This window comes from Scyliorhinus torazame, chromosome 17 (assembly GCF_047496885.1).
Source record: "Scyliorhinus torazame isolate Kashiwa2021f chromosome 17, sScyTor2.1, whole genome shotgun sequence".
Lineage (NCBI taxonomy): Eukaryota > Metazoa > Chordata > Chondrichthyes > Carcharhiniformes > Scyliorhinidae > Scyliorhinus > Scyliorhinus torazame.
The window spans coordinates 20,680,581-20,707,813 of NC_092723.1; the positions used below are offsets into that span (position 1 = coordinate 20,680,581).

The 27,233-nt window shown below is 45.9% G+C and overlaps 1 protein-coding gene across 6 annotated transcripts in view; it reads right to left on the bottom strand.

Moving 5' to 3' along the window:
- LOC140393765 (suppressor of tumorigenicity 7 protein homolog) overlaps positions 1–27,233 on the bottom strand; it is a 221,064-nt gene that overhangs the window by 69,218 nt on the left and 124,613 nt on the right. For all 6 annotated transcript variants that reach the window (XM_072480157.1, XM_072480155.1, XM_072480156.1 and 3 more), the window contains one exon: positions 8,032–8,134. In XM_072480157.1, the coding sequence (XP_072336258.1) occupies positions 8,032–8,134 (103 nt within the window). The remainder of the gene's footprint in view (positions 1–8,031; positions 8,135–27,233) is intronic.

The following is a 27,233-nucleotide window of genomic DNA, read 5'->3' on the forward strand; positions in this document are numbered from 1 at the left end:
TAAAAGGTTTCAGATGATTTCCTTGCTTTTATATTCTATGCCTCTATTATTCAAGCCAAGGATCGAATGCGGTTTTTTTTTTAAATGGCCATCTCAACTTATACTGCCACCTTTGGAAATTTGAGCCTCACTGTACAACAGTTCTTCAGAAGTGAAGCATTTAGTTTAAATTTCCTCTCATCGTTCTTTCACTTTTTTTCCTTTCATTTTTGACTTCCATATTTTCATTTTCATTCATTGGAAAATTTTCAAAATGAGATTTTAGAAAAATGCCTTACTTCACTTCTTTCACAACTCAAGAGTACTTAAGAAATCCCGAGAAAGAATAGGCTGGGGCTTGATTGAAAATTAAAATTTCACTCTTCTGTTTCTGTTTCAATTTTCCCCATCGATTCCACAAAACCTGGACCACTGGCTTCGCTGGTTTAGTTTTTTAAAAAATCATCTCAGTTTAATCCTGGTCTCTGTAAAACTAAAATGAGATTGAAATTCCAGTTTGAATTTAGAGGATGACAATTTTGATTGAACATCTACTTTACTCTTCATCTTAGTTGTAACTCACAGATCGTCCTGCACAGAACGTATTGTTCCCATCTGAAGTGGAAGCCTCTGTTAAAATACACTCTGTTCTTTCCCTGAGGCGTCATGTTTTAAACTATGCAAAGGTGCAATTGAGAATACAGTAAAAGATGCCTGCACAAACCATAGTCATGAATCATCCTTAAGGTGCCAGTTTGCCTTGTTTCACTGGATATACGTTGCACACTCGAACATTATTGCCCAAATACATTTTCTGGGTGAGTTAGCTTTGCAATTCAAAACAGCAGCAATGTTTCATTACTAGCAACAGAGACTATTGGGTTAATGCTTCCTTGACCTGCATTTTGTGGGTTTACGAATAATTGTATAACTTCAGTTGTCCAGGGCGGCACGGTGGCGCAGTGGTTAGCACTGCTGCCTACAATGCTGACGACCCGGGTTTGATCCCGGCCCTGTGTCACTGTCCGTGTGGCGTTTGCACATTCTCCGTGTCTGCGTGGGTTTCACTCCCACAACCCAAAGATGTAAAGGGTAGGTGGATTGGCCACGCTAAATTGCCCCTTAATTGGAAAAAAAAAATAATTGGGTACTCTAAATTTATTTTAAAAAAGAAAATAAACTTGGTTGTCCATTTATTGCATATGAAAATCCAAACGGAATCGGAAAACAGATAAAGATAAAGCCAAAAGGTCTGGAGAGTATAGACTGTGATCATAAATGTCAGTTTAATTGAAATATATGGTCAGAGCTTTTACGATAATTTTGAAAATGTGGAATGAGATATTATGAACGTCGACAAAAACGTTATTATGGGTATTCGTGTTTAGATAAAATAAAGAAATAAAATAAAGCCTGACTGGAGCAGTCAAAAAAATCAATTTAGGAGAAGATTTCACCTTGTAAAGAAAGGCACGCTTGCATTTCCGAAGTGCATTTACCGACCTCAGGACATCCCAAAATGCTTTATAGCCAATTAAGAACTTTAAGTGCACGCTCTGATGTAATATGGGAAACATGGCAGCCAGTTTGTACAAAGCAAGCTCCCATAATCAGCAATGATATTGATAAGATCATCTACTTCAGCGATGTTGATAGAGGACAAATATTGGCCAGGACACCAGGAAGAATTCCCTTCCCTTTGCCCTTCTTAAAAATAGCGATACGGGATCTTTTATGTGCACTCGAGAAGGCAGACGGGGCCTCGGTTTAACATTTCATCCAACAGAGGGCACTCCCGACAGTCCAGCAGCACCTCAGCATTGTGCTGGAATGTCAGCCTAGATTATGAGCTCAAGTCGGCAAGTCAGTGCACACAGTAGCTCCCACAGAATGTTATCGCGATTGTCCGCAATGTTGCACATTACAAAAAACAATATGAAACTTGACACATTTAGAAAGAAATAAAACTGGCAATGTGCATGGAGAGTCATCACTTTGTGCAGTCCTCCGGTGAAGTGGAGCTTTCCAGCAAGAGTGCACAAGTAATTCAGTCTACACACTCTTTCCCTACTATAATGTGTCTATATTTATAATGGAAATTGCATGCAAAAACATGTCACACCAGTGTATAACATGAGAATTTAAAAATAAGAGTAAATCACTCAAATCTCGAGCCTGATCCACCACTCAATTAGATCATGGTTATTCTGTATCTTGACTCCATTGACCTGCATTGGTTCCATAATCTTTTTAATATCCTTGCCTAGCCGGGGGGGGGGGGGGGTAAACATGCGGGGCAAGTTCCAGGTTACCACTACTTTTTGTGTGAAGAAATTTAGAGGCAGTTTTCTACACATATATAAGATATAGTGGGAGGATGTTTTTATATAACCAGTCTTCCTGCTAAAATGTTTCAATAAAATCATCTCAATGAGGTGCATGCTATACGTTTATTTTTTTTATGAATGAATGAACGAAACAGAGAGAATCAATGTACTTATGCATTTACACATACGATAGCCACCTTTTTTTATTCGCTCGTGGGATGTGGCCGTCGCTTGCTGGGCCAGCATTTACTGCCCATCCCAGAGGGTAATTAAGAGTAAACCACATTGCTGTGGATCTGGAGTCGCATATATGTCAGACCAGGAAAAGGCGACAGATTTCCTTCACTAAAGGACATTAGTGAACCAGATAGGCTTTTACAAAAAACTATTGTTTAATGGTCATGAGACTTTTAATTCCAGATGTGTGTTGAATTCAAATTTCACCACTTGCCACTGAACCCAGGTCCCCAGGTCTCTGGATCACTAGTCCAATGACAATAACACTTGTGCCATGCTTCCCTTGGTTGCACTGTGTCAAGAGACTACACACATCAAAAAAATCTTACAATTTTCACTTTTGGCTTATTGCATCTCCATTTTGACTCCCATTTCCAAGTTGTCCTTCAGCTGAACAAGGCGATGACTGTTCTTCCCCCAGCCTCCCCTCAGCACTGTGCTTCAAGCCGACAATCTATACACAAACCAGCACACGCCACATGTAAAGGACAGCTGAATTCAAGCATCCATCTAAAATGGGACAGAAACTTAGGTCTGTTCAAGGGAAAATGTAAAATGATCCCTTTCCCCCAGTGGGGCTCCAGCTCTGTAATCTACCTGTCTACCAAAACATACAGAGAGAACAATGGACACATGCAAATGGTTAAAGAAGGCAGTAATCTCATCAGGTTGCAGAGTTTAATACATCAACTAAATTCTGAGATCGTATTATAACTGGATAATCACTTCTGGGTATACAGCCCATTCTTGGCCTCAAATTGGTTAAGTCAAATCATTTAATATCTGAAATTTTTAGCGCTAATTCCCATTCTTGCCATGCTATTTGCATTGTTTCATTCAAATTATTTGATAATTCCATTTTTCTTTCACAAGCCAATTTATCAGCCGAGGAGCTTGCACGCTATGAATTTTGAGTCGTTTTGTTTGACTTTGGTCTAGTTTATCTGGTGATAGATGGTAGTGGGAGGCAAAGCATCTCACCTACTGATGTGCAAGGATATCTACATTTAAGGATTAGTAACTATCCTGCAACCATTGCAAGCGTTCGAGTAATTTTCTCCACTATTAAGCCATTGTAGCCACTAATTTTCATGGAGATGCACACAGGTGCACAGTTGTAGTCGCCATATCCCTCAAGTCCTACATCACACTATCTCCCATGGGTCTCACATGACACTGAGCACCAATAAACAAACACTTGCTACTGTAGCTTCTTTCATGTTACCAAATCGATCAGGAAACCAAACAAAATACTTTTTTTTTTCATTTGACTTGATTGTTCTAGGTTGATATAAACACACACCATTCATCCATTGTTTTCCCAGGCCCTATAGTGCACATATCATTCTCATATTGCTTTAATGGGTATTGTGCTGTTGACAGGTTGGTAGCTCCAGTACACACAACACATTTTATGTAAATCAAAAGGACACAAGTAAAAAGTGGTAGTGTGCATCGTGAATTTGTCCTAAGTCTATATCCTGGCAAGCTAAACAAGGCATATTTGTAAACCGTCCTAGAATTAATATTCACAATTTCCCACAACAGACCACTGTCAAACTAATGTAGGTTACCATTAATTATTTTTATTAATGATAACCAAACATTGCATCATCTAAATTACTGCCATACTCTAGAAAAAGGCTTGTATTAATTTGGTATCTTTTAAATCCTCTGGATGTACATGCCGGAAGTAAGGGCGGCACATTGGTGTACAGGATGGACATGGCGGATATACATGGCACAGGATGCACATGGTGGATGTAAGGATGGCACAGTGGCTAGCACTGCTGCCTCACAGCGCGAGGAACCAGAGTTCATTTTCAGCCTTGGAGGACTGTCTGAGTGCAGTTTACACTTTCTCCCAGTGTCTACGTGGGTTTCCTCTGGGTGCTCAGGTTTCCTCCCACAGTCCAAAGATGTGCAGGTTATGTGCATTGGCCATACTAAATTGCCCCTTAGTGTCCAAAGATGTGTGGGTCAGGTGGTGTTATGGAGATAGAGTGGAGACTCTTTCTAGGGTCGGTGTAGACTCGATGGGCCAAATGGCCTCCTTCTATACTGTAGCAGTTCTATGATTCTATGGCAGCCAATTTACACACAGTAAGGTTCCATATATATGCGACAACACTGGCATCTACCCGGCAATATGGAAAATTGCCTAGTGCCCTGTTCACAAAAAGCAGAACAAACCCAACCCAGCCAATTACCGCCCTATCAGTCTACTCTCAATCATCAGTTAAATGATGGAAGGGGTCATCAACAGGGCTATCAAGCGGCACTTACTTCATAATAACCTGCTCACTGTCGCTGTTTTGAGTTCTGCCAGGGTCACTCAGCTACTGACCTCAATACATCCTTGATTCAGACATGGACAAAAGAGCCGAATGCCAATGGTGAGGAGAGAGTGACTGCCCTTGACATCAAGACAGCACTGACCAAGAATGGCATCAAGCCATAAATTGGAGTCAATGGGAATCAGGGGGAATACTGGTTGGAGTCGTACCAGGCACAAAGGAAGACGGTTACAGTATTTGGAGGTTAATCATTACAGCTCCAGGATATCACTGTAGGAGTTCCTCAGGGTAGTGTCCTCATCCCAACTATCTTCAGCTACTTTATCAATGACCTCACTTCCATCATAAAGTCAGAAGTGGGGTTGTTTGCAGATGACTACACAATGTTCAGTACCATTTCCGGCTCCTCAGATACTGAAGCAGTCCATGTCCAAATGCAGCAAGACCTTAGGTGGCACAGTGGCCCCGGTTCACTGTCCGTGTGGAGTTTGCACATTCTCCGTGTTGGCCTGGGTTTCACCCCCACAATCCAAAGATGTGAAGGGTAGGTGGATTGGCCATACTAAATTACTCCTTAATTACAAAAAAAATAATCATTGGGTACTTTAAATTTTTTTTAAATGCAGCAAGACCTGGATAATGGACTTGGGCTGCAAAGTGGCAAATAACATTTGCATCACACAAGGACCATCTCCAACAAGAGAGGATCTAACCATCGCCCCTTGACATTCAATGGCATTAACTTCGTTGAACATAGAACATACAGTGCAGAAGGAGGCCATTCGGCCCATCGAGTCTGCACCGACCTACTTAAGCCCTCATTTCCACCCAACCGCAGTAACCCCCTCCCCTAACCATTTTGGACACTAATTAATCATGGCTAATCCACCTAACCTGCATGTCTTTGGACTGTGGGAGGAAACCGGAGCACCAGGAGGAAACCCACGCAGACACAGGGAGAACGTGCAGACTCCTCACAGACAGTGACCCAGCAGGGAATCGAACCTGGGACCTTGGCGCTGTGAAGCCACAGTGCTATCCACTTGTGCTACCATGCTGCCCTATTAACATTTGTTGAATTCACACTATTAACATCCTGGGGGCTTACCATTGACCAGAAACTGAACTGCACTAGCCATATAAATACCATGGCTACCAGAGCGGTCAAAGGCTAGGAATCCTGCAATGAGTAACTCAACTCCCGACTCCCCAAAGCCTGTCCACCATCTACAAGGCACAAGTCACGAGTGCAATAGAATATTCTCCAATTGCCTGGATGAGTGCAACTCCAACAATATTCAAGATGCTCAACACCATCAAGGACAAAGCAGCCAGCTTGATTGGTACCCCTTCCACAAACATTCACTTCCTCCACCACCGACACAGTCGCAACAGTGTGTACCATCTACAAGGTGTATTGCAGGAACTCACCAAGGCTCCTTAGGCAGCACCTTCCAAACCAACGTCGACCACCATCTAGAAGGACAAGCGCAGCAGATACATAGGAACACCATCATCACAATTTGGAAATATATCACTGTTCCTTCAGTGTTGCTGGATCAACATCCTGAAATTCCCTCCCTAATAGCAGTGGGTGTACCTACACCACATGGACTGTGGCAGTTCAAGAACGCAGCTCACCACCAGCTTCTCAAGGGCAATTAGGGATGGGCAACAAATGCTGGTTTAGCCAGTGAAGTAATTTAAAATATGTATTACATATTATACATATATATGCAGGAATGTTTTAACCCACCGAAGCAGGCAGACAGGACCTTGGTTTAAGGTGCATTGGAAGAAAAGGCACCTCTGACAGTCCAGCACCCCCAATGAAGTCTAAACCAGTGTTTTTCAAACTTTCTTTCGAGCGACCCACGTTACCAGAATAGACGACTATCGCGATCCATGCCACATTCACAAAAGATTCTCCATAATTACTATTAAAAACATCACACTCACTGTTGTCACTTAAAAATTATAAACTGAGCTGTTGTTTTTCCTTAAACAATAGCTCCACCCTGACACCTTGCTAAAGGATGTAAACTCAGGATTATTTGTTATCTTCACACCAATTGTTAGTATTTGGAAAATTGTGTGCTAGCACTGGAAAGATTACCAGGCTCAATATTGCACCGTTTTAACAACGTCACATCCACACGTTCAAAACCTATCAGACCTCGGATAGGAATTTAAACTCAAAACGTCAACTTAAGTAACAGGAGCACTAACTGTTGAACTGAAAACACGGTCATACAGAATGCCACTGGATGTCTGTCAGTACCGTTCCCAGGTAATTTGGTAACAGACTGAAAACATGCTTTAAAAAAAAACAATGCTAGGCACAGCTCAGGTGACCAATATGCAAAACGTGCAGACACATTCCATTCCATACACCTGTAACATTTTACCGGCTCCTGTATACATGAGTGTAGTGTAGTCGCCAGCTAATGCCATCTTTGGCGAACAATTCAAGCCTGATAAAGGTAGATGCAAAAGTCCTTACGGTAGAGGAACCAATTCAGCTGATGGGAGTCCATGTAGCCACACGGCAGAGATGGATGCTTGGGGTCGAGTACCTGGGAAGAGGGGGTGGATAGCGGCGGGGAGGAGATGAAAAACAGAAGCGTCCTTGAAGGACAAGAGCCCCGGTGTGGAGAGACAATTCGGAAGTGGAAGGAGTGGACATAGGGCTGGAGGAGGCTATATGTCTAAGTTAACTGAGAGAATGATAAAAGACGCACAGGGTTTGTCAGTGGCACCCTGAACTCAAGAACTATTACCACACGGAACTCAAGAAATAATGCAGGTCCTGACGCTGAACATAGTAGCAGGATATGCCAGCCAAAGAAAATTTCACAGGTCTCTGAGTGCAAACTGCCCAACTAACTCTGGCCCAGAGAGGCAAGTAAGTTCTCGGCACCAGCTTCTACATCAGCCGCGCGTGGTCATACACTCTACTGCAGTGAGAATTTACCCAGACAGAAAACGGTAAACATGGTCAGGCAATCTTTGGGGATTATTTTGGTGACCTTTTGGAGACCCATTCTACGCCATCCCGCGACACATCTACGGGTCGCGACCCTCACTTTGAAAATCCCTGGTCTAAACCATGCGTTCAAACCTCTGGAATGGAGCTTGAACCCACAAGCGAGAGTGCTACCAATTTGAACAATGGTAGCAGAGACACTTACCTTTGGCACATGTGGATTAAACTCTACTGCCCTGTGTATTGCTTCCACAGCATTCATTTCGGCTGTGCTGAGTCCTCGTCGGGACGCTGCCTCTGGAGAGAACCTACAAGCAAAAGCAAAGAAGAACTTTAACGATAAACCCACTTACTCCAGATGATGACCAAATATTTAAAATTCAAACTACATCCCTCATGAATAAGCATTTCAATCTTTGTGAACACTCTCCCACTCTCCTTCGTTGCTAAAGACTGAACAGGCCAAAGCCCTTTTCTTTAGATGAGAGAAGGCCTAGGGCTGATCCGATAGTTGTCTTTGAAGTTATGAAAGGGCTCGCCAGGATAGATGTAGCACAAATGTTTCCAATAGTCTTATGATCCCAGACCAGACGCCAACAGCGGCTAGGATACTGAACAGAATCTCCAACATTTTATTTTTGTAATAATAATTTTTATTGTCACAAGAAGGCTTACATTAACACTGCAATGGAGTTACTGTGAAAAGTAAGTCACCACACTCGCACCTGTTTGGGTACAGAGGGAGAATTCAGAATGTCCAATTCACCAAACAGCATGTCTTTCGGGACTTGTGGGAGGAAACCGAAGCACCCGGAGGAAACCCACGCAGACACGGGGAGAACATGCATACACCGCACAGGCAGTGGCCCAAGTGGGATCCTGACGCTGTGAAGCAACAGTATTAACCACTGTGCTACCGTGCCAACTGTGAAGAAAGGATACTTCACTCCAGGAGTGATCGCACGAAGAAATAGGGATATGGTATATTAAAACAAACGTTATTGCTACCACAGTATTAAAATCTTCAACATCACACCAGAAAATAACTTAAAATATTACTCAATAAAGTGAAAACAGTACCCTTAATTGCTTTCTTTATTCCCACTTCAACAACAAGAAAAAAAGCATCAACCATCTCAGCTCTCAATCCACTCTAAGTACTAACGGCATTGAGGAATACTGGCTTTAGAGATGTTCTTTGAGAAAGAGAGATATCTTAATACTAATTTAAAGACAAGATCTGACTTCTGTCAGACCCATGCAGAAACTCTGGGTGTATGGCTTCAGAAACTGTTTCTCAGCTTGTTTCAGCTCCCCCTTGATCTACAAGTCAACACTGCTATAAAGACTGTTAATCCCTTTTAACTGAACTGCAGAGAGCAAGCTGCCTGACTTGTCACAGCGTCATCCAGAACTGCACTGACCTGCTTTTCCAACAAAATGCCTGATGCCTTAGCTCCACGCAGTAATGACATAATCTTACCAAGCTTTAATTTAAAGAACTCCGCAAGGAATCCCCTTCATCAAAACAAAATTCCATTATCCTGAGCTTTTTATGATGCTTTAGTTGCACCCCGGACTCCCAACTAGAAATGTATTTAAAAGATATGACTGTAGCAGTCAAAACACACACTAACCCAGGCTTTTAAACCTTATTGTACCAAATACCTATAACACAATATATCTGATATTCTTACATTCGTCGCATAGAACCAGAGGCCAAAAATGTAAGTTGGACATTACTAAACGCAATAAGAAATTTTGGAGAAACCTATTTACCCAGAACAATAAGAACGCAAACATGCTGCCTCATGGACATTAAGAGGAATAGCATAGATGCTAAGGCTAGGCCTCAAGTCACTGAGATAGAATCTAAAACTCATCTCTTATTACAACAGCAGAAGGAATTTTGAATTGAAACCAGTTGATGTCTTTGAAAAATGAGGAAGCATCAAGTAACACTGGGAAACAGAGTGGTGACTAACATACAGCTGTTTTCGTGGATGTGGAATCGCACCTTTTCACCCTGGTTTTATTGGATTATCTTTAAACGCATGAAAAATCTTTGTGATGGATAATTGTTCAAATTGAAATGTTTTAGGTGCCGTTTTATTTCAATGTTTATTCTGAGGATATTGGTGATACTGGCAGGGCAGTAATCATCGGCCAACCCTCGAGACAGATTTTGCCACAAGTGCCATGTGTGAGGTGGTTATCAGGTGTTGGAGTGATTAGTGGTTTTCAGCATAGGTGCCAGTTGTCAAGCATTGTAGCTACTGATCGTTATGGTGGTGTGCACTGGCACTCAGCTATGGTTTCATTCCCCTCGGGTCCCTGTTCACCTATCACCCTCTTGGGGGCACTCAACCTTTCCAGTTCCCTCTCTTCCTTCAAAACAATTCACCTCTTTTTGATCATTATTTCAGTCTACCTTCCCAATGCTATTACAGCTCACCATTCAATCTCCCTTTGTTATGCAATAGAAATGTAAGTAACTTTGGACAGAATAACATCACCCAATAGTTAACGGATGGAATCTAATTGACGGCTCAGATGGGTTTATATGCACAGATGAATGAAATTAATTCCATTATCCTGAGCTTTTTATGATGCTTTAGTTGCATCCCGGACTCCCAACTAGAAATTTATTTAGAAATTTTTATTTCATTAATCTGTGCATATAAACCCATCAGAACCGTCAATTAGATTCCATCCGTTAACTATTGGGTGATGTTATTTTGTCCAAAGTTACTTACATTTCTATTGTATAATAAAACATATCAAAGAGATGAACAAAGGGAGATTGAATGGTGAGCTGTGATAGCATAAATAAATAAATGTAAAGATTAATTTAAGATTAATTAAAGATTAATGAAAAATGAACCTATGAAACAAATATACAAGTAACCTTCCTTGATAAATGATCCCACATGGCAACTGCCTTCATGCGAAATGTGAACATGGGGATTCTGGATGTCATGTAAAGGTTAACAATTGCCTGACAGCATGGTCTGGAGCAATAATTCAACTGAGGGCATCCCAAACAGCAGAGCTGGCACCCAGAAGCAAATTTCAACAGTCTCCAAATTTTGAGAATCAATAACTTTCTGTTACAAAACATGACATTGTTTTGTAGGACAGCCAAAAGATGACAATTCTCGAATTCAGCTGTTCTTCCCTATTCATTAATTGTCTTACCCCACTCTGTTGCATTGCTCATTTAGTGTTAGAACTAGGTTGTCAAACCGGCGTCCTGTGGGCCAGGATTTGGCTGTCAAATGCGTTCTACTGCCCCCCCGGAGCCAGTTTTCAGAATGGAAGATTTTGTAAGAAGTCGCTCCCCGATCACATGCTTTTCCTCTCCCGCGTTTACTACTGATTGGGGGGGTGGGGGGGCTCACAAAGTGCATTTATGTATGAAGTGAGAAAGTGAGAGTGTGCATGTACAAGTGAGAGATGGTGTGTGTGGGGTGGTGATGGGAGGGACTGAGTGTGTACGTGAGAGACTGAGTGTGTGTGGGGGGGATGGGAGGAACTGAGCGTGTATGTGGGGCGGAGGGGAGGAATGTGAGAACATGTGTGAGGTGGTGATGGGAGGGACTGAGTGTGAATATGAGAGACTGAGTGTGTATGTGGGGAGGGGATGGGAGGTGTGTGACGTGTGTGCGGGGGGGTTGGGAGGGAGTGGGAGCGAATGCGAGAGGGTGAATGCGTGTATGTGGGGAGGGATGTGTGTGTGCATGCCTGTGTGTGGGGTGGGAAGGAGAGAGCGGGTGGATGCCTGACTTACTCGCAGTCTCAGGTTTCTCATTCACTCTCACATACCACACACCAACAGATACACACACACTCACAGTGGCAGAGTGCGAGTGAGCACCCTGGGACTGGGAGTGTGCGTGGCAGACAGACTCTGGTCATTTTTATTAATTACTTGTTTTGACATAATAATTTATTGGTTTGACATAGCTTTTACTTGGCGCAGCAATTGTTTATTTTCTTAATAAATCAACTTTTTTTTTTAAAGTTCAGTTTAACGTTGTGCCGAAACACATCTTTCCGAAATTTGCTCATCGGCCCCTCGAGTGAGAAAAAAAAAGGAAATTTGCATCCACCGCCCACTCCCTCCCCCCAGCAAAGCAGAAAGATTGGACAAGCCTGCATTAGAAAGTGACCTGTACAATATAAGCAGCTGAGGGAGCAATGTAAATAGGAATGGTCACTATATTAAGGGCGTTACATCAATGCAAGTTATTGCTGTCACAACTTGGCAGCATGCAGCATTGTCAACAGTGCTACAACAATACAGGAAAATATAGGTGGCTTACAAGATTCTGAACTATCCAGGGCATTCAGATGAGGTCAGAAACTACGAAAGTGAGCTCCAGTTATTTATAACTAGCATCTGAAGGCCAGGAATGTGTAACGGCCTTGAACTGGTTCCAAGCCATTTACACTGCGTCGACAACACAGGCATTCTAAAACTTAGGAATGATTTCTCTACTTTATATTCCTGTGCTAATTATTCCAGGACCTCTGTCAGATGATACAGTAAATAGTGATTAGTATGAAACCAGTGGCAGATATTGCAATGCGTGACAGGTGCTTGAAACCCCTTCTACCATTCAGTTAGATCATGGCTCCATTTACCTCCTTAGCACCATGTCTCTTGATACCAGAAATGTATCCCTCGCAGTTTTGCAAACTCCAAACTACGCACACACAGATCACGACGCAGGACCACCCCCTGCCCCAAATATCAGTCAACACCAACAGGTTTTTCTGGAGGGGGGGTGGGATATTAAGTCAACTCAAAGCCTAATAGTGTGCAACTGTCCCTAACACTTCGTAAGTCTACATCTTTATTAGTGAATCTCCAATGTTGCTTGCACTGTTAAGTTTGAGGCTATGCTGCTTTGGACTGGCAAGTATAATTACCGTGTAAAACACAATATTTCATTCTACTGTTAACCCATAGGTGTATGTCCCTTTTAGTCTGACTAGCCTTACTGATGATAAATACACTCCATCTGGTTCAATTAAGGGGCTGGTTTAACTCAGTGGGCTAGACAGCTGGTTTGTGATGCAGAACAAGGACAGCAGCACGGGTTCAATTCCCGTACCAGCTGAGAATTCTGAATTCTCCGTGTACCCGAACAGACGCCGGAATGTGGCGACTAGGGGCTTTTCATTGCAGTGTAACTTGTAACAAGTCTAACAATGTAACTTCATTGCAGTGCTAATGTGAGCCTACTTGTGACAATAAAAATATTATTATTATTATTATTATTAAGGACTGCAGATATCATGAGCCAGATTTTCAAAGTGGGGACAGAAACCCAATAGCCAGATGGAATTACATGTCCTGAGCTTGTGCCTCAACAGTCAAATGTCATAATTGGCCATGAGGCGACCCGACTCCCAATTAGAGGTGTCCAGCGCCCTGCCTGGCACCAACAGCAAAGGCAGATGGCAGCCAGGTTGGAGACTGCAGCTATCTTGCTGATTGGAGCATTCAGCTCCTCACAGGGTCAGAAGTGTTGATGGGGTTAGAAGGGGCAATTAAGGTCCAGCCCTTGCACTGATACACGAACCCACGAAAATGATCATCTGGCCGACATAAAAACTTAAAATGCTGGAAAATCTCAGCAGGTCTCACAGCATCTGTGGAGAGAACAGAGCTAACGTTTTGAGTCTGAATGACTCTTCATCAGAATCGTATGGCCTGTAAAGCCTACTCTGCCATTCAATAAAATCATGGCTGATCTTGGTTTCAAGTCCACTTTCCTACCAACTCCCCATATTCCTAGATTCTCTGAGGCACCAAAACTCTGGCTATCCCAGCCTTATTCAACTGTGGAACATCCAAAACTCTCCGGGTTTCAGAATTCCAAAGATTCTCAACCTTTTTTGAGTAAAGCAGTTTCTCCTCATCTCAGTCCTAAATAATCAGCCCCTTATCCTGAGACTGTTTCCCCATTTTTTAGATTCCCCGGCCAGAGGATGCAATCTCTGTGTCTAACTATTAAGCCCCTTCAGAGTTTCAATGACGTCTCTCATTCTTCTAAATTCCAGAGAATACAAGCCCAATTTACTCAGCCTCTCATCGTTAGACAATCTTCTCATCCCAGGGACCAACTTAGTGAACATTTGCTGTACAGCCTCCTATACAAGTACAATCTTTCTTAAATGTGGAAACCAAAACTGCGCCCAAACTGCACCAAAACTGTTATCTCACCAAAGCCCTGTGCAATTGTAGCAAGATTTATTTATTCCTGTATTCCAATCCATTTGCAATAAAGGCCAACATGCCATTTACTTTCCCTGATACATGCTTTTGAGTATCAACATTTACAAGCTTCACAGCTTTTTAAAAATATGTTGTTTTTCTATTCTTATGATCAAGGTGAATAACTTCACACTTCCCCATATTATACTCCATTAGCCATCTTGTTCCCCACTCACTTGTTGCCACTCATCTAACCTGTCTATGTCTCTTTGCAGCCTTTATATGTCCTCCCAACAGGTTACCTTTCTACCGAGCAGCTAAGGGTCAACCACACTGCTGTAATTTTGGAGTCACATATGGGCCAGGCCAGGTAAGGGTGGCAGATTTCCTTCCCTAAAAGGACGTTGGTGAACCAGATGGATTTTTAACGACAATCAATGATATCTGTCATATATTTAGTGCCCACCATTCCATATCATAAGTCAAAGACTAGCTTTAAATTACAGATTTCTGAATTGAATTAACTCCCACCAGCTGCCATGGTGGGAGTTGAATCTATGTTGGAGTATTAGTCTGGGCCTCTGGATTACTAACCAGTGAGCTTACGACTGCACCACCGTATCCCTGGAATTTCCGGGATCTAATCATTGTTTCTGGACAGGTATCTAAGCACAGGTATCTCAGAGTTATTTCCCAATTCATTCACTGTTTTTTTATAACAAACAATTTTATTGAGGTATTTTTTGGCATTTTAAACAGTTACAGATAACAGAAATGTGCGAACATCAATATAAAACCAATGCTTCAATCAAACCATACTGCACATGCCCGCTCCTCTCCCCAAAAAACTCCCCCCTCCCTGCTGACGTTCACTCTCCTGCGAAGAAGTCGATGAATGGTTGCCACCTTCGGGCGAACCCCAATACAGATCCCCTCAAGGCGAACTTAATTTTTTCCATACCCAGAAAACTTGACATGTCCGAAAGCCATAGTTCGGTCTTCGGGGGGTTTTGAGTCCCTCCATGCCAGCAGTATTCGCCGCCGGGCTATTAGGGAAGCAAAGGCCAGAACATCTGCCTCTTTCTCCCCCTGGACTCCCGGGTCTTCCGAAACCCTGAAAATTGCTACCCCTGGACTCATCACCACCCTTGTTTTCAGCACCCGGGACATGACCCCCGCAAATCCCTCCCAGTACCCCCAAAGCTTAGGACATGCCCAAAACATGTGAACGTGGTTCGCTGGTCCACCCGCGCATCTAGCGCACTTGTCCTCTACCCCAAAGAATTTGCTCATCCGAGTTACCATCATGTGGGCCCGGTGAACGACCTTAAATTGAATCAGGCCGAGCCTGGCACATGTTGCAGTTGAGTTTACCCTACTCAGAGCTTCCGCCCACAGCCCGTCCTCCATCTCCCCGCCAAACTCCTCCTCCCATTTGAGTTTCAGTTCCTCCGTCTGGGACTCTTCCCCCTTCATGAGCACCTTGTAGATATCCGAGACTCTACCCTCTCCTCCTTCTCCTCGAGAGACTATTCTGTCCTGGATCCCTATTGGCGGGAGGCGCGGGAAAAGTGGGACCTGCCTGCGTACAAAGTCTCGCATCTGTAAGTACCTAAAGTCATTTCCCCTTACCAGCTCAAATTTCTCCTCCAAGCCCCTCAAATTCGCAAAGCTCCCCTCCAGGAACATATCGCCCACCCTCCCCACCCCCGCCCGCCGCCATGTTCGAAACCCTCCATCCATGTTCCCGGGGGTGAATCGATGGTTATCACATATTGGAGCCCAGACAGACGCACCCACCCCCGCCACATGCCTCCTCCACTGGCCTCATATCCGCAGGGCCGCCCCCACTACCGGGCTCGTGGAGTACCTGGCCGTCGACAGCGGTAGGGGAGCCGTGACCAGGGCTGCCAAACTGGTGCCCCTGCACGAAGCCGCCTCCACTCGCTCCCAGATAGACCCCGTACCCACCATCCACTTCCTTATCACGGCTATGTTAGCCGCCCAATAGTAGTTGGTCAGACTCGGCAATGCCATTCCCCCTCGCTGCGGCTCCTTTCAAGCATCGCCTTCTTCACCCGCAGGGATTTTCCTGCCCAGACAAAGCTCATGATGATTTTGCCGGTCCCTTTGAAGAAGGACCGTGGGGTAAAGATCGGGAGGCACTGGAAGATGAACAGAAATCTAGGGAGGATTGTCATCGTTACAGCTGCACCCTCCCCGCCAGTGACAGCGGGAGTGCATCCCATCTCCTAAACTCCCTCTTCATTTGTTCCACCACCCTAGTCAAATTTAACTTATGCAACCTGCCCCAGTCTCGTGCCACCTGTATCCCCAAGTACCGGAAACGTTCCTCCACCAGCCTAAATGGCAGCTCCTTCAGTCTATTCTCCTGGCCCCTTGCCTGCACCACAAACATCTCACTCTTGGCCATATTTAATTTGTACCCTGAAAACCGGCCAAACTTCCTCAATGTTTCCAGTATATTTTCCATCCCGGCCAGTGGGTCCGACACGTACAGGAGCAGGTCGTCCGCATAGAGAGAGACCCTATGTTCCACCCCTCCACCGCCCCCCCCCCCCCCCCCCCAGTCATTCCCTTCCACCCCTTCGCAGCTCTCAACGTCATCGCCAACGGCTCTATGGCCAGCGCGAACAGCAACGGGGAGAGTGGGCACCCCTGTCTGGTCCCGTGGTGTAGTCTGAAATAATCTGACATTATCCTGTTCAGCCTAATGCTAGCTTTTGGGGCCTGGTACAATAGACTGACCCAATTAACCAGTCCCTCCCCGAACCCAAACCGTCCAAGCACCTCCCACAAATAGCCCCACTCCAACCGGTCGAAGGCCTTCTCAGCATCCATTGCCACCTCTACCTCCACCTCCTTGCCCGTCGGGGGCATCATGATCACATTAAGCAATCTTCTCAAGTTAGCTGTCAGCTGCCTGCCTTTCACAAACCCTGTCTGATCGTCCCCAATCACCTCCGGTACGCAGTCCTCAATTCTAATCGCCAGGACCTTGGCATCCACATTGATGAGGGAGATTGGCCTGTCTGGCCCGCAGGATTCCGGGTCCTTGTTCCGCTTCAGTATCAGCGAGATGGTGGCTTGTGACATTGTCGGTGGCAGGGTCCCTCTGTCCCTTGCCTCATTAAAAACTCTCGTCAGGACTGGTCCCACTATCTCTTATTGAGAACGTCTTGTAAAACTCTACTGGGTATCCATCCGGTTCCGGGGCTTTCCCCGACTGCATGGTCTTTAGGCCCCCCCAATACCTCCTCCGCTCTAATCGGGGTCCCAGCCCGTCCACTAGTCCCCTGCCTACTTTTGGGAAGGTTAGTCCATCCAGGAACCTTTTCATCTCCTCCGGCTCTTCCGGGGGTTCTGAAGTGTACAGCTTACTATAGAAGTCCCGAAATACCTTATTCAGTCCTGCCGGGTCCTCCACTCTGCTCCCCTCCCCATCAACCACTCTACTTATTTCCCTGGCCGCCTCCCTCTTCCTGAGTTGCTGCGCTAGCAACCTACTGGCCTTCTCCCCATGCTCTAGCAATCTACCGGCCTTCTCCCCACTCCCCTCGCCTTCCTAAGTTGTTCCACGGCCCTACTCGTGGATAGCACCCAGAGTTCCGTCTGCAATCTCCGTCTCTCCCGGAATAGGTCCTCCCCCGGGGACCCCGCATGCTCCTCGTCTATCCGGTGAATTTCCCTAACCAATCTGTCCATCTGTCCATTTCTGCTCTGTCCGCCCTGACCCTGTGAGCCCGAATTGAGATCAGCTCCCCCCTCACTACTGCCTTCAGCGCCTCCCACAGGGTCGCTGCTGAAACCTCCCCCGTATCGTTCACCTGCAAGTAATTTTGCATACACTTCCGAAGTCTCTCACATATCCCCTCCTCCGACAACAGTCCTACGTCTAACCTCCATTGCGTGTGTTGGTAATTCGCCCCCCCGACCTGCAGGTCCACCCAGTGCGTGGCATGGTCCGAGATAATGATTGCCGAGTATTCCATATTCTTTACCTCTCCTACACAGTCCCTGCTCACGATTAAAAAAAATCAATCCTAGAATATACTTTATGAACATGCGAATAAAACGAGTAACCCCTTCCCGTCGGCTGTCTGGCTCTCCATGGGTCCACAGCCCCCATTTGCTCCATGAACCCTTTCAGCTCCCTTGCCATTGCTGGGAGTCTGCCCGTTCTGGGACATGACCGGTCCAGCCCCGGGTCAAGGACCGTATTAAAGTCCCCCCCCCCCACATTATCAACTTACGTGAGTCTAGGTCCGGGATCTTCCCCAGCACTCTTTTGATAAAGTCAATGTCGTCCCAGTTCGGGGCATATATGTTCACCAGCACCACTCTTCTCCCCTCCAGCTTGCCCCTTACCATAAGGAATCTGCCCCCGCCGTCTGCGACTACGCCATCCGCCTCAAATTGAACCCGCTTATTGATCATAATTGCTACCCCCCTGGACTTAGAATCCGAGTGGAAGACCTGGCTGATCCAGCCCTTCTTAGCCTAGTCTGGTCAGTCACTTTCAGATGTGTCTCTTGCAACATAATTTCATCCGCCTTTAGAGCCCGCATATGCGCGAACACACATGCCCTTTTAACTGGCCCATTTAGTCCCCTGACATTCCGGGTGATCAGCAAGGTTGGGGGGGGCACAACCACCCCCACCCAGTCAGCCATAACCTTTCTTGGGCCCGTACCCGGCCCATGCGACGTGCCATTCCTGGCTCGCCTCTTGGCTGCCTCCACCCCCAACCTCCTTTCCATTACCTACTTTAGATCCCCACGTCAGCAAAATAACTCTCCCCCCCTAGCAACATCCCCCGATAACCCCACCCCTGCCATTCACTGGCTGTATTCTCTCCCCCACCTGACTCCCTTGACGAGCCAATCTGCTAGCCCGGTGACTCATCGCTCCGGCGCCCCCTTGTCTCACTTCCGTTGTTTCCCCGACCTCATCTCCCCACTCCCCAGCACACCATCCCCCACTCCGACCCACTGGAGCAGTCTCACTAAGATGGGAAAGATCAAACAAGATGTAAACATCAAACCAGCAACGTGAGGCTGCTCCAGGTACAATACAATTCCAGCTGTGTACACAGAAAGGTGTTAACCCACGTCCCTATCTGAGCACCAAAAAAATATATGTATATATACATATAGATATATATATAACACCGCAATAACCCAGTACCCGTACATCCCCCATCCGAAACAAACATAAAAACCATAGACATAAATGAAACAAAAGCCCCCAACCAACATCTTTAATCCCCATTGCTGACCGGCCACCCTTTTGTTACAATACAGGCTCCAGCGCACTCAGAGAGCCCAACAAAAGGTACCCACCACAACAGAAGAAAAAAAAAGGAGGAAAAAAAAAACAGAAAAAAGGAAAAAGGCCATTTGAAAGGGGGGGGCGGGGAAGGAAATACCCTCCCCCACAGGCAAAAACTGCCCACAAAAAATACACCACAAGGCACCTTTAAAACAGTAAACAGTCAACCTGCAGTCCAGGCACAGTAGGCATCCCTTCAACCAGTAATTCGCGGACTCTAGCTTGCGTCCGTGGGTCCTTTTTTCGAGACCAGCCCCTGATCCCTCACAAAGTCCATCGCTTCTTCGGGCTCGGAGAAGTAGTGGTGTTGGCCCTGATGCGTAACCCAAACATGGGCCGGGAAGAGCAGACAAAACTTCACGTGCTTTTTGAACAACACCTCCTTAACTTGTTTGAAGGCTGCTCGCTGCCTGGCCACCTCCTGGCTTAGGTCCTGGTAAATGCAAAGGACACTGTTATTCCACGTGCTGCTCTTAGCCCACTGCAGCACCCGCTCCTTCTCCACAAACCTGTGGAACCTAATCACCATCGGACGGGGGTACCCCCCGGACGCACCTGTCTCGCCTGTACTCTGTGTGTCCCCTCCAGCTCCGGCGGTAGCGGACAGGCTTGAGCCCCCATCAGCTGCATCAACAGGTCCGCCACGAACGCTGTGGCATCAGCTCCCTCCGCCCCCTCCGGGAGGCCGATGATCCTCAGGTTTTGTCGATGGGCTCTATTTTCCAGCTCCTCTACTCTGTCCAGCAGTCTTCTCTGTCTCTCTTTCAACCCATCGACCTCTAGCGCAGCAATCGTCTGCGCGTCCGCCTGCTCCTCCACCGCCTCTCCCAGCTCCTTAACGTTTTCGTCCTGGGCATCCAGTGTCTGGTTCAGCTGATCCACTGCCTTCTGAAGTGGGTCCAAGTTATCCCGCTTCAACGACTCAAAACTGCTCTTTATCACCTGCAGCATGTTTTCCAGCGCCTGCTGGATCACCGGGTCCGAGGTTCGCAGGTCCGCCATCTTTGCGACCGGGTCAGCTTCCCCTGCACCTTGCTTTTGTCCCTTCCTCTCCAGTTTGCGCTGCTTTCTGCTCTCCCGCAGTTCCATGCAGCTCTGCTCGCTCCTTAGCCCCCCCCTGTGGCCGTCCTTTCACAGCTCCGCAAAACCGGGGAACCAGGTCCTCAAATCCCGCCGGAGTGAGAGCCCCCGAATGTGCGGCTCACTCACTCATTGCTGCCACCGGAAGCCAATTCTTTCACTGTTAATGGGCAGAATTCTCCCATCCCACCTGTGGTGGGTTTGATGGAGGGTGGGAGGGGAAAATCCATCAGGAGCTGAAAAGTTGGAAAATTGGCGACTTAAAAACAGCATGCAATTCTCCCAATGGTGGGTCAGTTCTCCCGCTGCCTGGTGGCGTGAACGGCATTTGCATTTCATAAATGTTCATTTAAACAGCTGATTGTCAAAATCTCATCAGGCCTTCCAATCTTGTGTCACACCAGCTGGGAATCACGTCGGCGCCAAACCTATTTTAAGAAGTGTGACATGCGCAAGGCGGACCACGGTTTGCTTGAGACTTCGGAATGAGTGCAATATAGCCTAACTGCTATAGCATTGTGCTGCTAATGTGCTGAACGTCACTCTGCTGGGTTTCTGCTGTCCAGAGCGGATCTTTATGGACAGCACTGTGCGGCAGGACTCATGGTTCCTCCACCCCAACTGCCCATGGTCCAACTTGAGGGAGGGGGGGTGGGGGGGGTGCAATGTGGATGGAGGGCTATGCAAAGTTTGGGGATGGAAGGACAAGCGAGCACGATGGCAGGCAGCGATGCAAGGAGGTGGATGAGGAAATGACGAGCAATGGAAGGCAAAGTGAAGACTTTGGAAGGGGGGGAAGAGGTTGGAGAGACCGCAGGAAATACTCACAAACAAGGGGGTCAAAAAGATACCACATCATTTACTGGAAGGGAATGCAGAAAGACTCCAGTTGGGCCAGAGGTCTACATGGGGCATAGGCGCCTTGCAGGTGCTGGGCCTAGGGGGAGGGAGATTAAACCGAGGTACGGATTTCTTCTCGAGGCTGATCTTTTGCCTCTAGGTTCTGGACATTCTGCATGGTCTTGAGGCCTGGTAGGCCATAGAGTGATAAGATTGTGCGGGAGTGGCATTTATATATAGCGCCCAGGCCTTCAAACCCACTAGCTGACGGCAGCCAGATCTTGGTAGAAAGTTAGAGGAATGGCAGGGAAGGGAGTGCAATGTTCCTCCTGCAGGATGTTTGGGGTGAGGGATGCAGTTAGTGTCCCTGCTGATTTTACCTGCAGGAAGTGCTGCCATCTCCAGCTCCTCCAAGACCGAGTTAGGGAACTGGAGCTGGAGTTGGAAGAACTTCGGATCATTCGGGAGGCAGAAGGGGTCATAGATAGCAGCTTCAGGGAATTAGTTACACCAAAGATTGGAGATAGGTGGGTAACTGTAAGAGGGACTGGGAAAAAACAGTCAGTGCAGGGATCCCCTGCGGTCGTTCCCCTGAGAAACAAGTATACCGCTTTGGATACTTGTGGGGGGGGGGACTTACCAGGGGTAAGCCATGGGGTACGGGCCTCTGGCACGGAGTCTGTCCCTGTTGCTCAGAAGGGAAGGGGGGAGAGGAGCAGAGCATTAGTAATTGGGGACTCTATAGTCAGGGGCACAGATAGGAGATTTTGTGGGAGCGTGAGAGACTCACGTTTGGTATGTTGCCTCCCAGGTGCAAGGGTACGTGATGTCTCGGATCGTGTTTTCCGGGTCCTTAGGGGGGAGGGGGAGCAGCCCCAAGTCGTGGTCCACATTGGCACCAACGACATAGGTAGGAAAGGGGACAAGGATGTCAGGCAGGCTTTCAGGGAGCTAGGATGGAAGCTCAGAACTAGAACAAACAGAGTTGTTATCTCTGGGTTGTTGCCCGTGCCACGTGATAGTGAGATGAGGAATAGGGAGAGAGAGCATTTAAACACGTGGCTACAGGGATGGTGCAGGCGGGAGGGTTTCAGATTTTTGGATAACTGGGGCTCTTTCTGGGGAAGGTGGGACCTCTACAGACAGGATGGTCTACATCTGAACCTGAGGGGCACAAATATCCTGGGGGGGAGATTTGTTAGTGCTCTTTGGGGGGGTTTAAACTAATGCAGCAGGGGCATGGGAACCTGGATTGTAGTTTTAGGGTAAGGGAGAATGAGAGTATAGAGGTCAGGAGCACAGATTTGACGTCGCAGGAGGGGGCCAGCGTTCAGGTAGGTGGTTTGAAGTGTGTACTTCAATGCCAGGAGTATACGAAACAAGGTAGGGGAACTGGCAGCGTGGGTTGGTACCTGGGACTTCGATGTTGTGGCCATTTCGGAGACATGGATAGAGCAGGGACAGGAATGGATGTTGCAGGTTCCGGGGTTTAGGTGTTTTAGTAAGCTCAGAGAAGGAGGCAAAAGAGGGGGAGGTGTGGCGCTGCTAGTCAAGAGCAGTATTACGGTGGTGGAGAGGATGCTAGATGGGGACTCTTCTTCCGAGGTAGTATTGGCTGAAGTTAGAAACAGGAAAGGAGAGGTCACCCTGTTGGGAGTTTTTTATAGGCCTCCTAATAGTTCTAGGGATGTAGAGGAAAGGATGGCGAAGATGATTCTGGATATGAGCGAAAGTAACAGGGTAGTTATTATGGGAGACTTTAACTTTCCAAATATTGACTGGAAAATATATAGTTCGAGTACAATAGATGGGTCGTTTTTTGTACAGTGTGTGCAGGAGGGTTTCCTGAAACAATATGTTGACAGGCCAACAAGAGGCGAGGCCACGTTGGATTTGGTTTTGGGTAATGAACCAGGCCAGGTGTTGGATTTGGAGGTAGGAGAGCACTTTGGGGACAGTGACCACAATTCGGTGACGTTTACGTTAATGATGGAAAGGGATAAGTATACACCGCAGGGCAAGAGTTATAGCTGGGGGAAGGGCAATTATGATGCCATTAGACGTGACTTGGGGGGGATAAGGTGGAGAAGTAGGCTGCAAGTGTTGGGCACACTGGATAAGTGGGGCTTGTTCAAGGATCAGCTACTGCGTGTTCTTGATAAGTATGTACCGGTCAGACAGGGAGGAAGGCGTCTAGCGAGGGAACCGTGGTTTACCAAGGAAGTGGAATCTCTTGTTAAGAGGAAGAAGGAGGCCTATGTGAAGATGAAGTGTGAAGTTTTGGTTGGGGCGATGGATAGTTACAAGGTAGCGAGGAAGGATCTAAAGAGAGAGCTAAGACGAGCAAGGAGGGGACATGAGAAGTATTTGGCAGGAAGGATCAAGGAAAACCCAAAAGCTTTCTATAGGTATGTCAGGAATAAGCGAATGACTAGGGAAAGAGTAGGACCAGTCAAGGACAGGGATGGGAAATTGTGTGTGGAGTCTGAAGAGATAGGCGAGATACTAAATGAATATTTTTCGTCAGTATTCACTCAGGAAAAAGATAATGTTGTGGAGGAGAATGCTGAGCCCCAGGCTAATAGAATAGATGGCATTGAGGTACGTAGGGAAGAGGTGTTGGCAATTCTGGACAGGCTGAAAATAGATAAGTCCCCGGGACCTGATGGGATTTATCCTAGGATTCTATGGGAGGCCAGGGAAGAGATTGCTGGACCTTTGGCTTTGATTTTTATGTCATCATTGGCTACAGGAATAGTGCCAGAGGACTGGAGGACAGCAAATGTGGTCCCTTTGTTCAAAAAGGGGAGCAGAGACAACCCCGGCAACTATAGACCGGTGAGCCTCACGTCTGTAGTGGGTAAAGTCTTGGAGGGGATTATAAGGGACAAGATTTATAATCATCTAGATAGGAATAATATGATCAGGGATAGTCAGCATGGCTTTGTGAAGGGTAGGTCATGCCTCACAAACCTTATCGAGTTCTTTGAGAAGGTGACTGAACAGGTAGACGAGGGTAGAGCAGTTGATGTGGTGTATATGGATTTCAGCAAAGCGTTTGATAAGGTTCCCCACGGTAGGCTATTGCAAAAAATACGGAGGCTGGGGATTGAGGGTGATTTAGAGATGTGGATCAGAAATTGGCTAGCTGAAAGAAGACAGAGGGTGGTGGTTGATGGGAAATGTTCAGAATGGAGTACAGTCACAAGTGGAGTACCACAAGGATCTGTTCTGGGGCCGTTGCTGTTTGTCATTTTTATCAATGACCTAGAGGAAGGCACAGAAGGGTGGGTGAGTAAATTTGCAGACGATACTAAAGTCGGTGGTGTTGTCGATAGTGTGGAAGGATGTAGCAGGTTACAGAGGGATATAGATAAGCTGCAGAGCTGGGCTGAGAGGTGGCAAATGGAGTTTAATGTAGAGAAGTGTGAGGTGATTCACTTTGGAAGGAATAACAGGAATGCGGAATATTTGGCTAATGGTAAAGTTCTTGAAAGTGTGGCTGAGCAGAGGGATCTAGGTGTCCATGTACATAGATCCCTGAAAGTTGCCACCCAGGTTGATAGGGTTGTGAAGAAGGCCTATGGAGTGTAGGCCTTTATTGGTAGAGGGATTGAATTCCGGAGTCGGGAGGTCATGTTGCAGCTGTACAGAACTCTGGTCCGGCCGCATTTGGAGTATTGCGCACAGTTCTGGTCACCGCATTATAGGAAGGACGTGGAGGCTTTGGAGCGGGTGCAGAGGAGATTTACCAGGATGTTGCCTGGTATGGAGGGAAAATCTTATGAGGAAAGGCTGACGGACTTGAGGTTGTTTTCGTTGGAGAGAAGAAGGTTAAGAGGAGACTTAATAGAGGCATACAAAATGATCAGGGGGTTGGATAGGGTGGACAGTGAGAGCCTTCTCCCGCGGATGGATATGGCTGGCACGAGGGGACATAACTTTAAACTGAGGGGTAATAGATATAGGACAGAGGTCAGAGGTAGGTTCTTTACGCAAAGAGTAGTGAGGCCGTGGAATGCCCTACCTGCTACAGTAGTGAACTCGCCAACATTGAGGGCATTTAAAAGTTTATTGGATAAACATATGGATGATAATGGCATAGTGTAGGTTAGATGGCTTTTGTTTCGGTGCAACATCGTGGGCCGAAGGGCCTGTACTGCGCTGTATTGTTCTATGTTCTAACGGGGCTGCGACTTGTCATTCGGACAGGAATTCACCTGTGCATAATTAATGAGGTTCCAAGCTCAGACTCTGGCACCCCATCCTGGCCAGAGGGAAAGGTACTGCCGGAGCCCCCGCGCTTGGTCTCAAAAATGGAGAATACCGCCCAAAGGAGTGCTACCCTCGTCCACAAAGCTACATAAGATCCTCTTATATTAAATGATACATTGCTGATTATTTGATATAATATTTCAGCTATACCCATGTAAAGGACACGGCTGATAGTAAATGCCGAGTAGTTCTAAATTCCAGAATGATAACTTGAAACAACTGTCCTCAACTGCATTTTTTTTGCAATTTGATATAGCGTGAGGAACAGTTTGAAATCCAGAGAATAGTGTCCCAGATATTTTGTGATGATTTTAAATAAAATAAATGTTGATTAGGAAATAAAACAAACAACAATAAATTAAACTAGAAGTACACCTAACTAAGATAACAGCTATACACATTATCACTAATTTTAAGCAGTTCCAAACAAGCCCAACTTTACTTCCACGGCTAACTCCCCCAAATGTTCCGCAAGACCGTATAGATTTTAAAATCTATAAAACATCCAGTGACAGTTACCACACTAGGCAGTTATATCTCTTTCGGGTTTCTTCCAAGGTAAAACCAACAACTTGCTTTCCAAGACTGGCTTTCTCCACAGACACCTCTTGCTGGGAGTTAAACAGCTATTCCTGCTGTTGGCTGAGGTCTACAAACAGCTCCCCAATGTAGGTTTAACCATCTCCTTAAATTGTTTCCCCTTTGATCTTCGCTTATCTAACCTAACGTCTTTTAGAACTCAAGACTTAATTACCTTAATTTCTTACTGTTAGCTGAGTGTAAATGCAAAGTACACTCACCTTATGACCCTACTTCACAACTCTCTTTTCACACCATCTCTTCCTTTGAAACTTTAACAACATATTCAGATTCAATCATGTTCTACCCCCCATTGTTACTAACCTGCCTTAGGTAAACATCTGTTTGCAGTATTGCAAAGTTCATTAACATATCAAAAGCACAAGTTCCATTAACACAACCATGTTGTCCCTGCCTTAATTAACTAGGTTTACCCAGTTTTTAAAAAACATTTAACCAGCAGAAAATATTCCAATTTCTTAGATTTCTTTGCTATTTCCATGTCACCAATATTTTCCTAACACATTATTGTTGTTACTGTTATACTCCGAAGCGTTTTCACCTTGGGTGCATCTGCAGAGCAGGTAAACCTTGTCTCATCATACCTGGTTAGTTCTATAGATTCAAAAAACTAGTTCAAATGTTAAGATAAACCACAAAACATGACTATTTAAGTAAACCATGCTGATCGGATTAAATATCGCTTTCATTTATTAACCAAGTATTAATCAGCAAACCATGCAAAAATCAACAAAACACAGAGGCTCATTTCTTCAAATGGAATTGAAGAGCAATGAAGTTATGTTAAATTTGGATAGAACCTTGTTTACATCACACTTGTACAGTGCTGTGAACAAACGCCTCCCACAAACCTCTGGCCTTTACAACAATACAAGATAGATATACAGGCAACAGAGAAAGTACAAACAAGATTTACAAGAATGTATCAGAACTGAGAGGTTATGTCTTTCAGGAAAGACTGGACAATCTAGAACTCTTTTCTCCAGGAAAGAGAAGGTTGATGGGGTGACCTGACAAATGACTTCAAGATTATG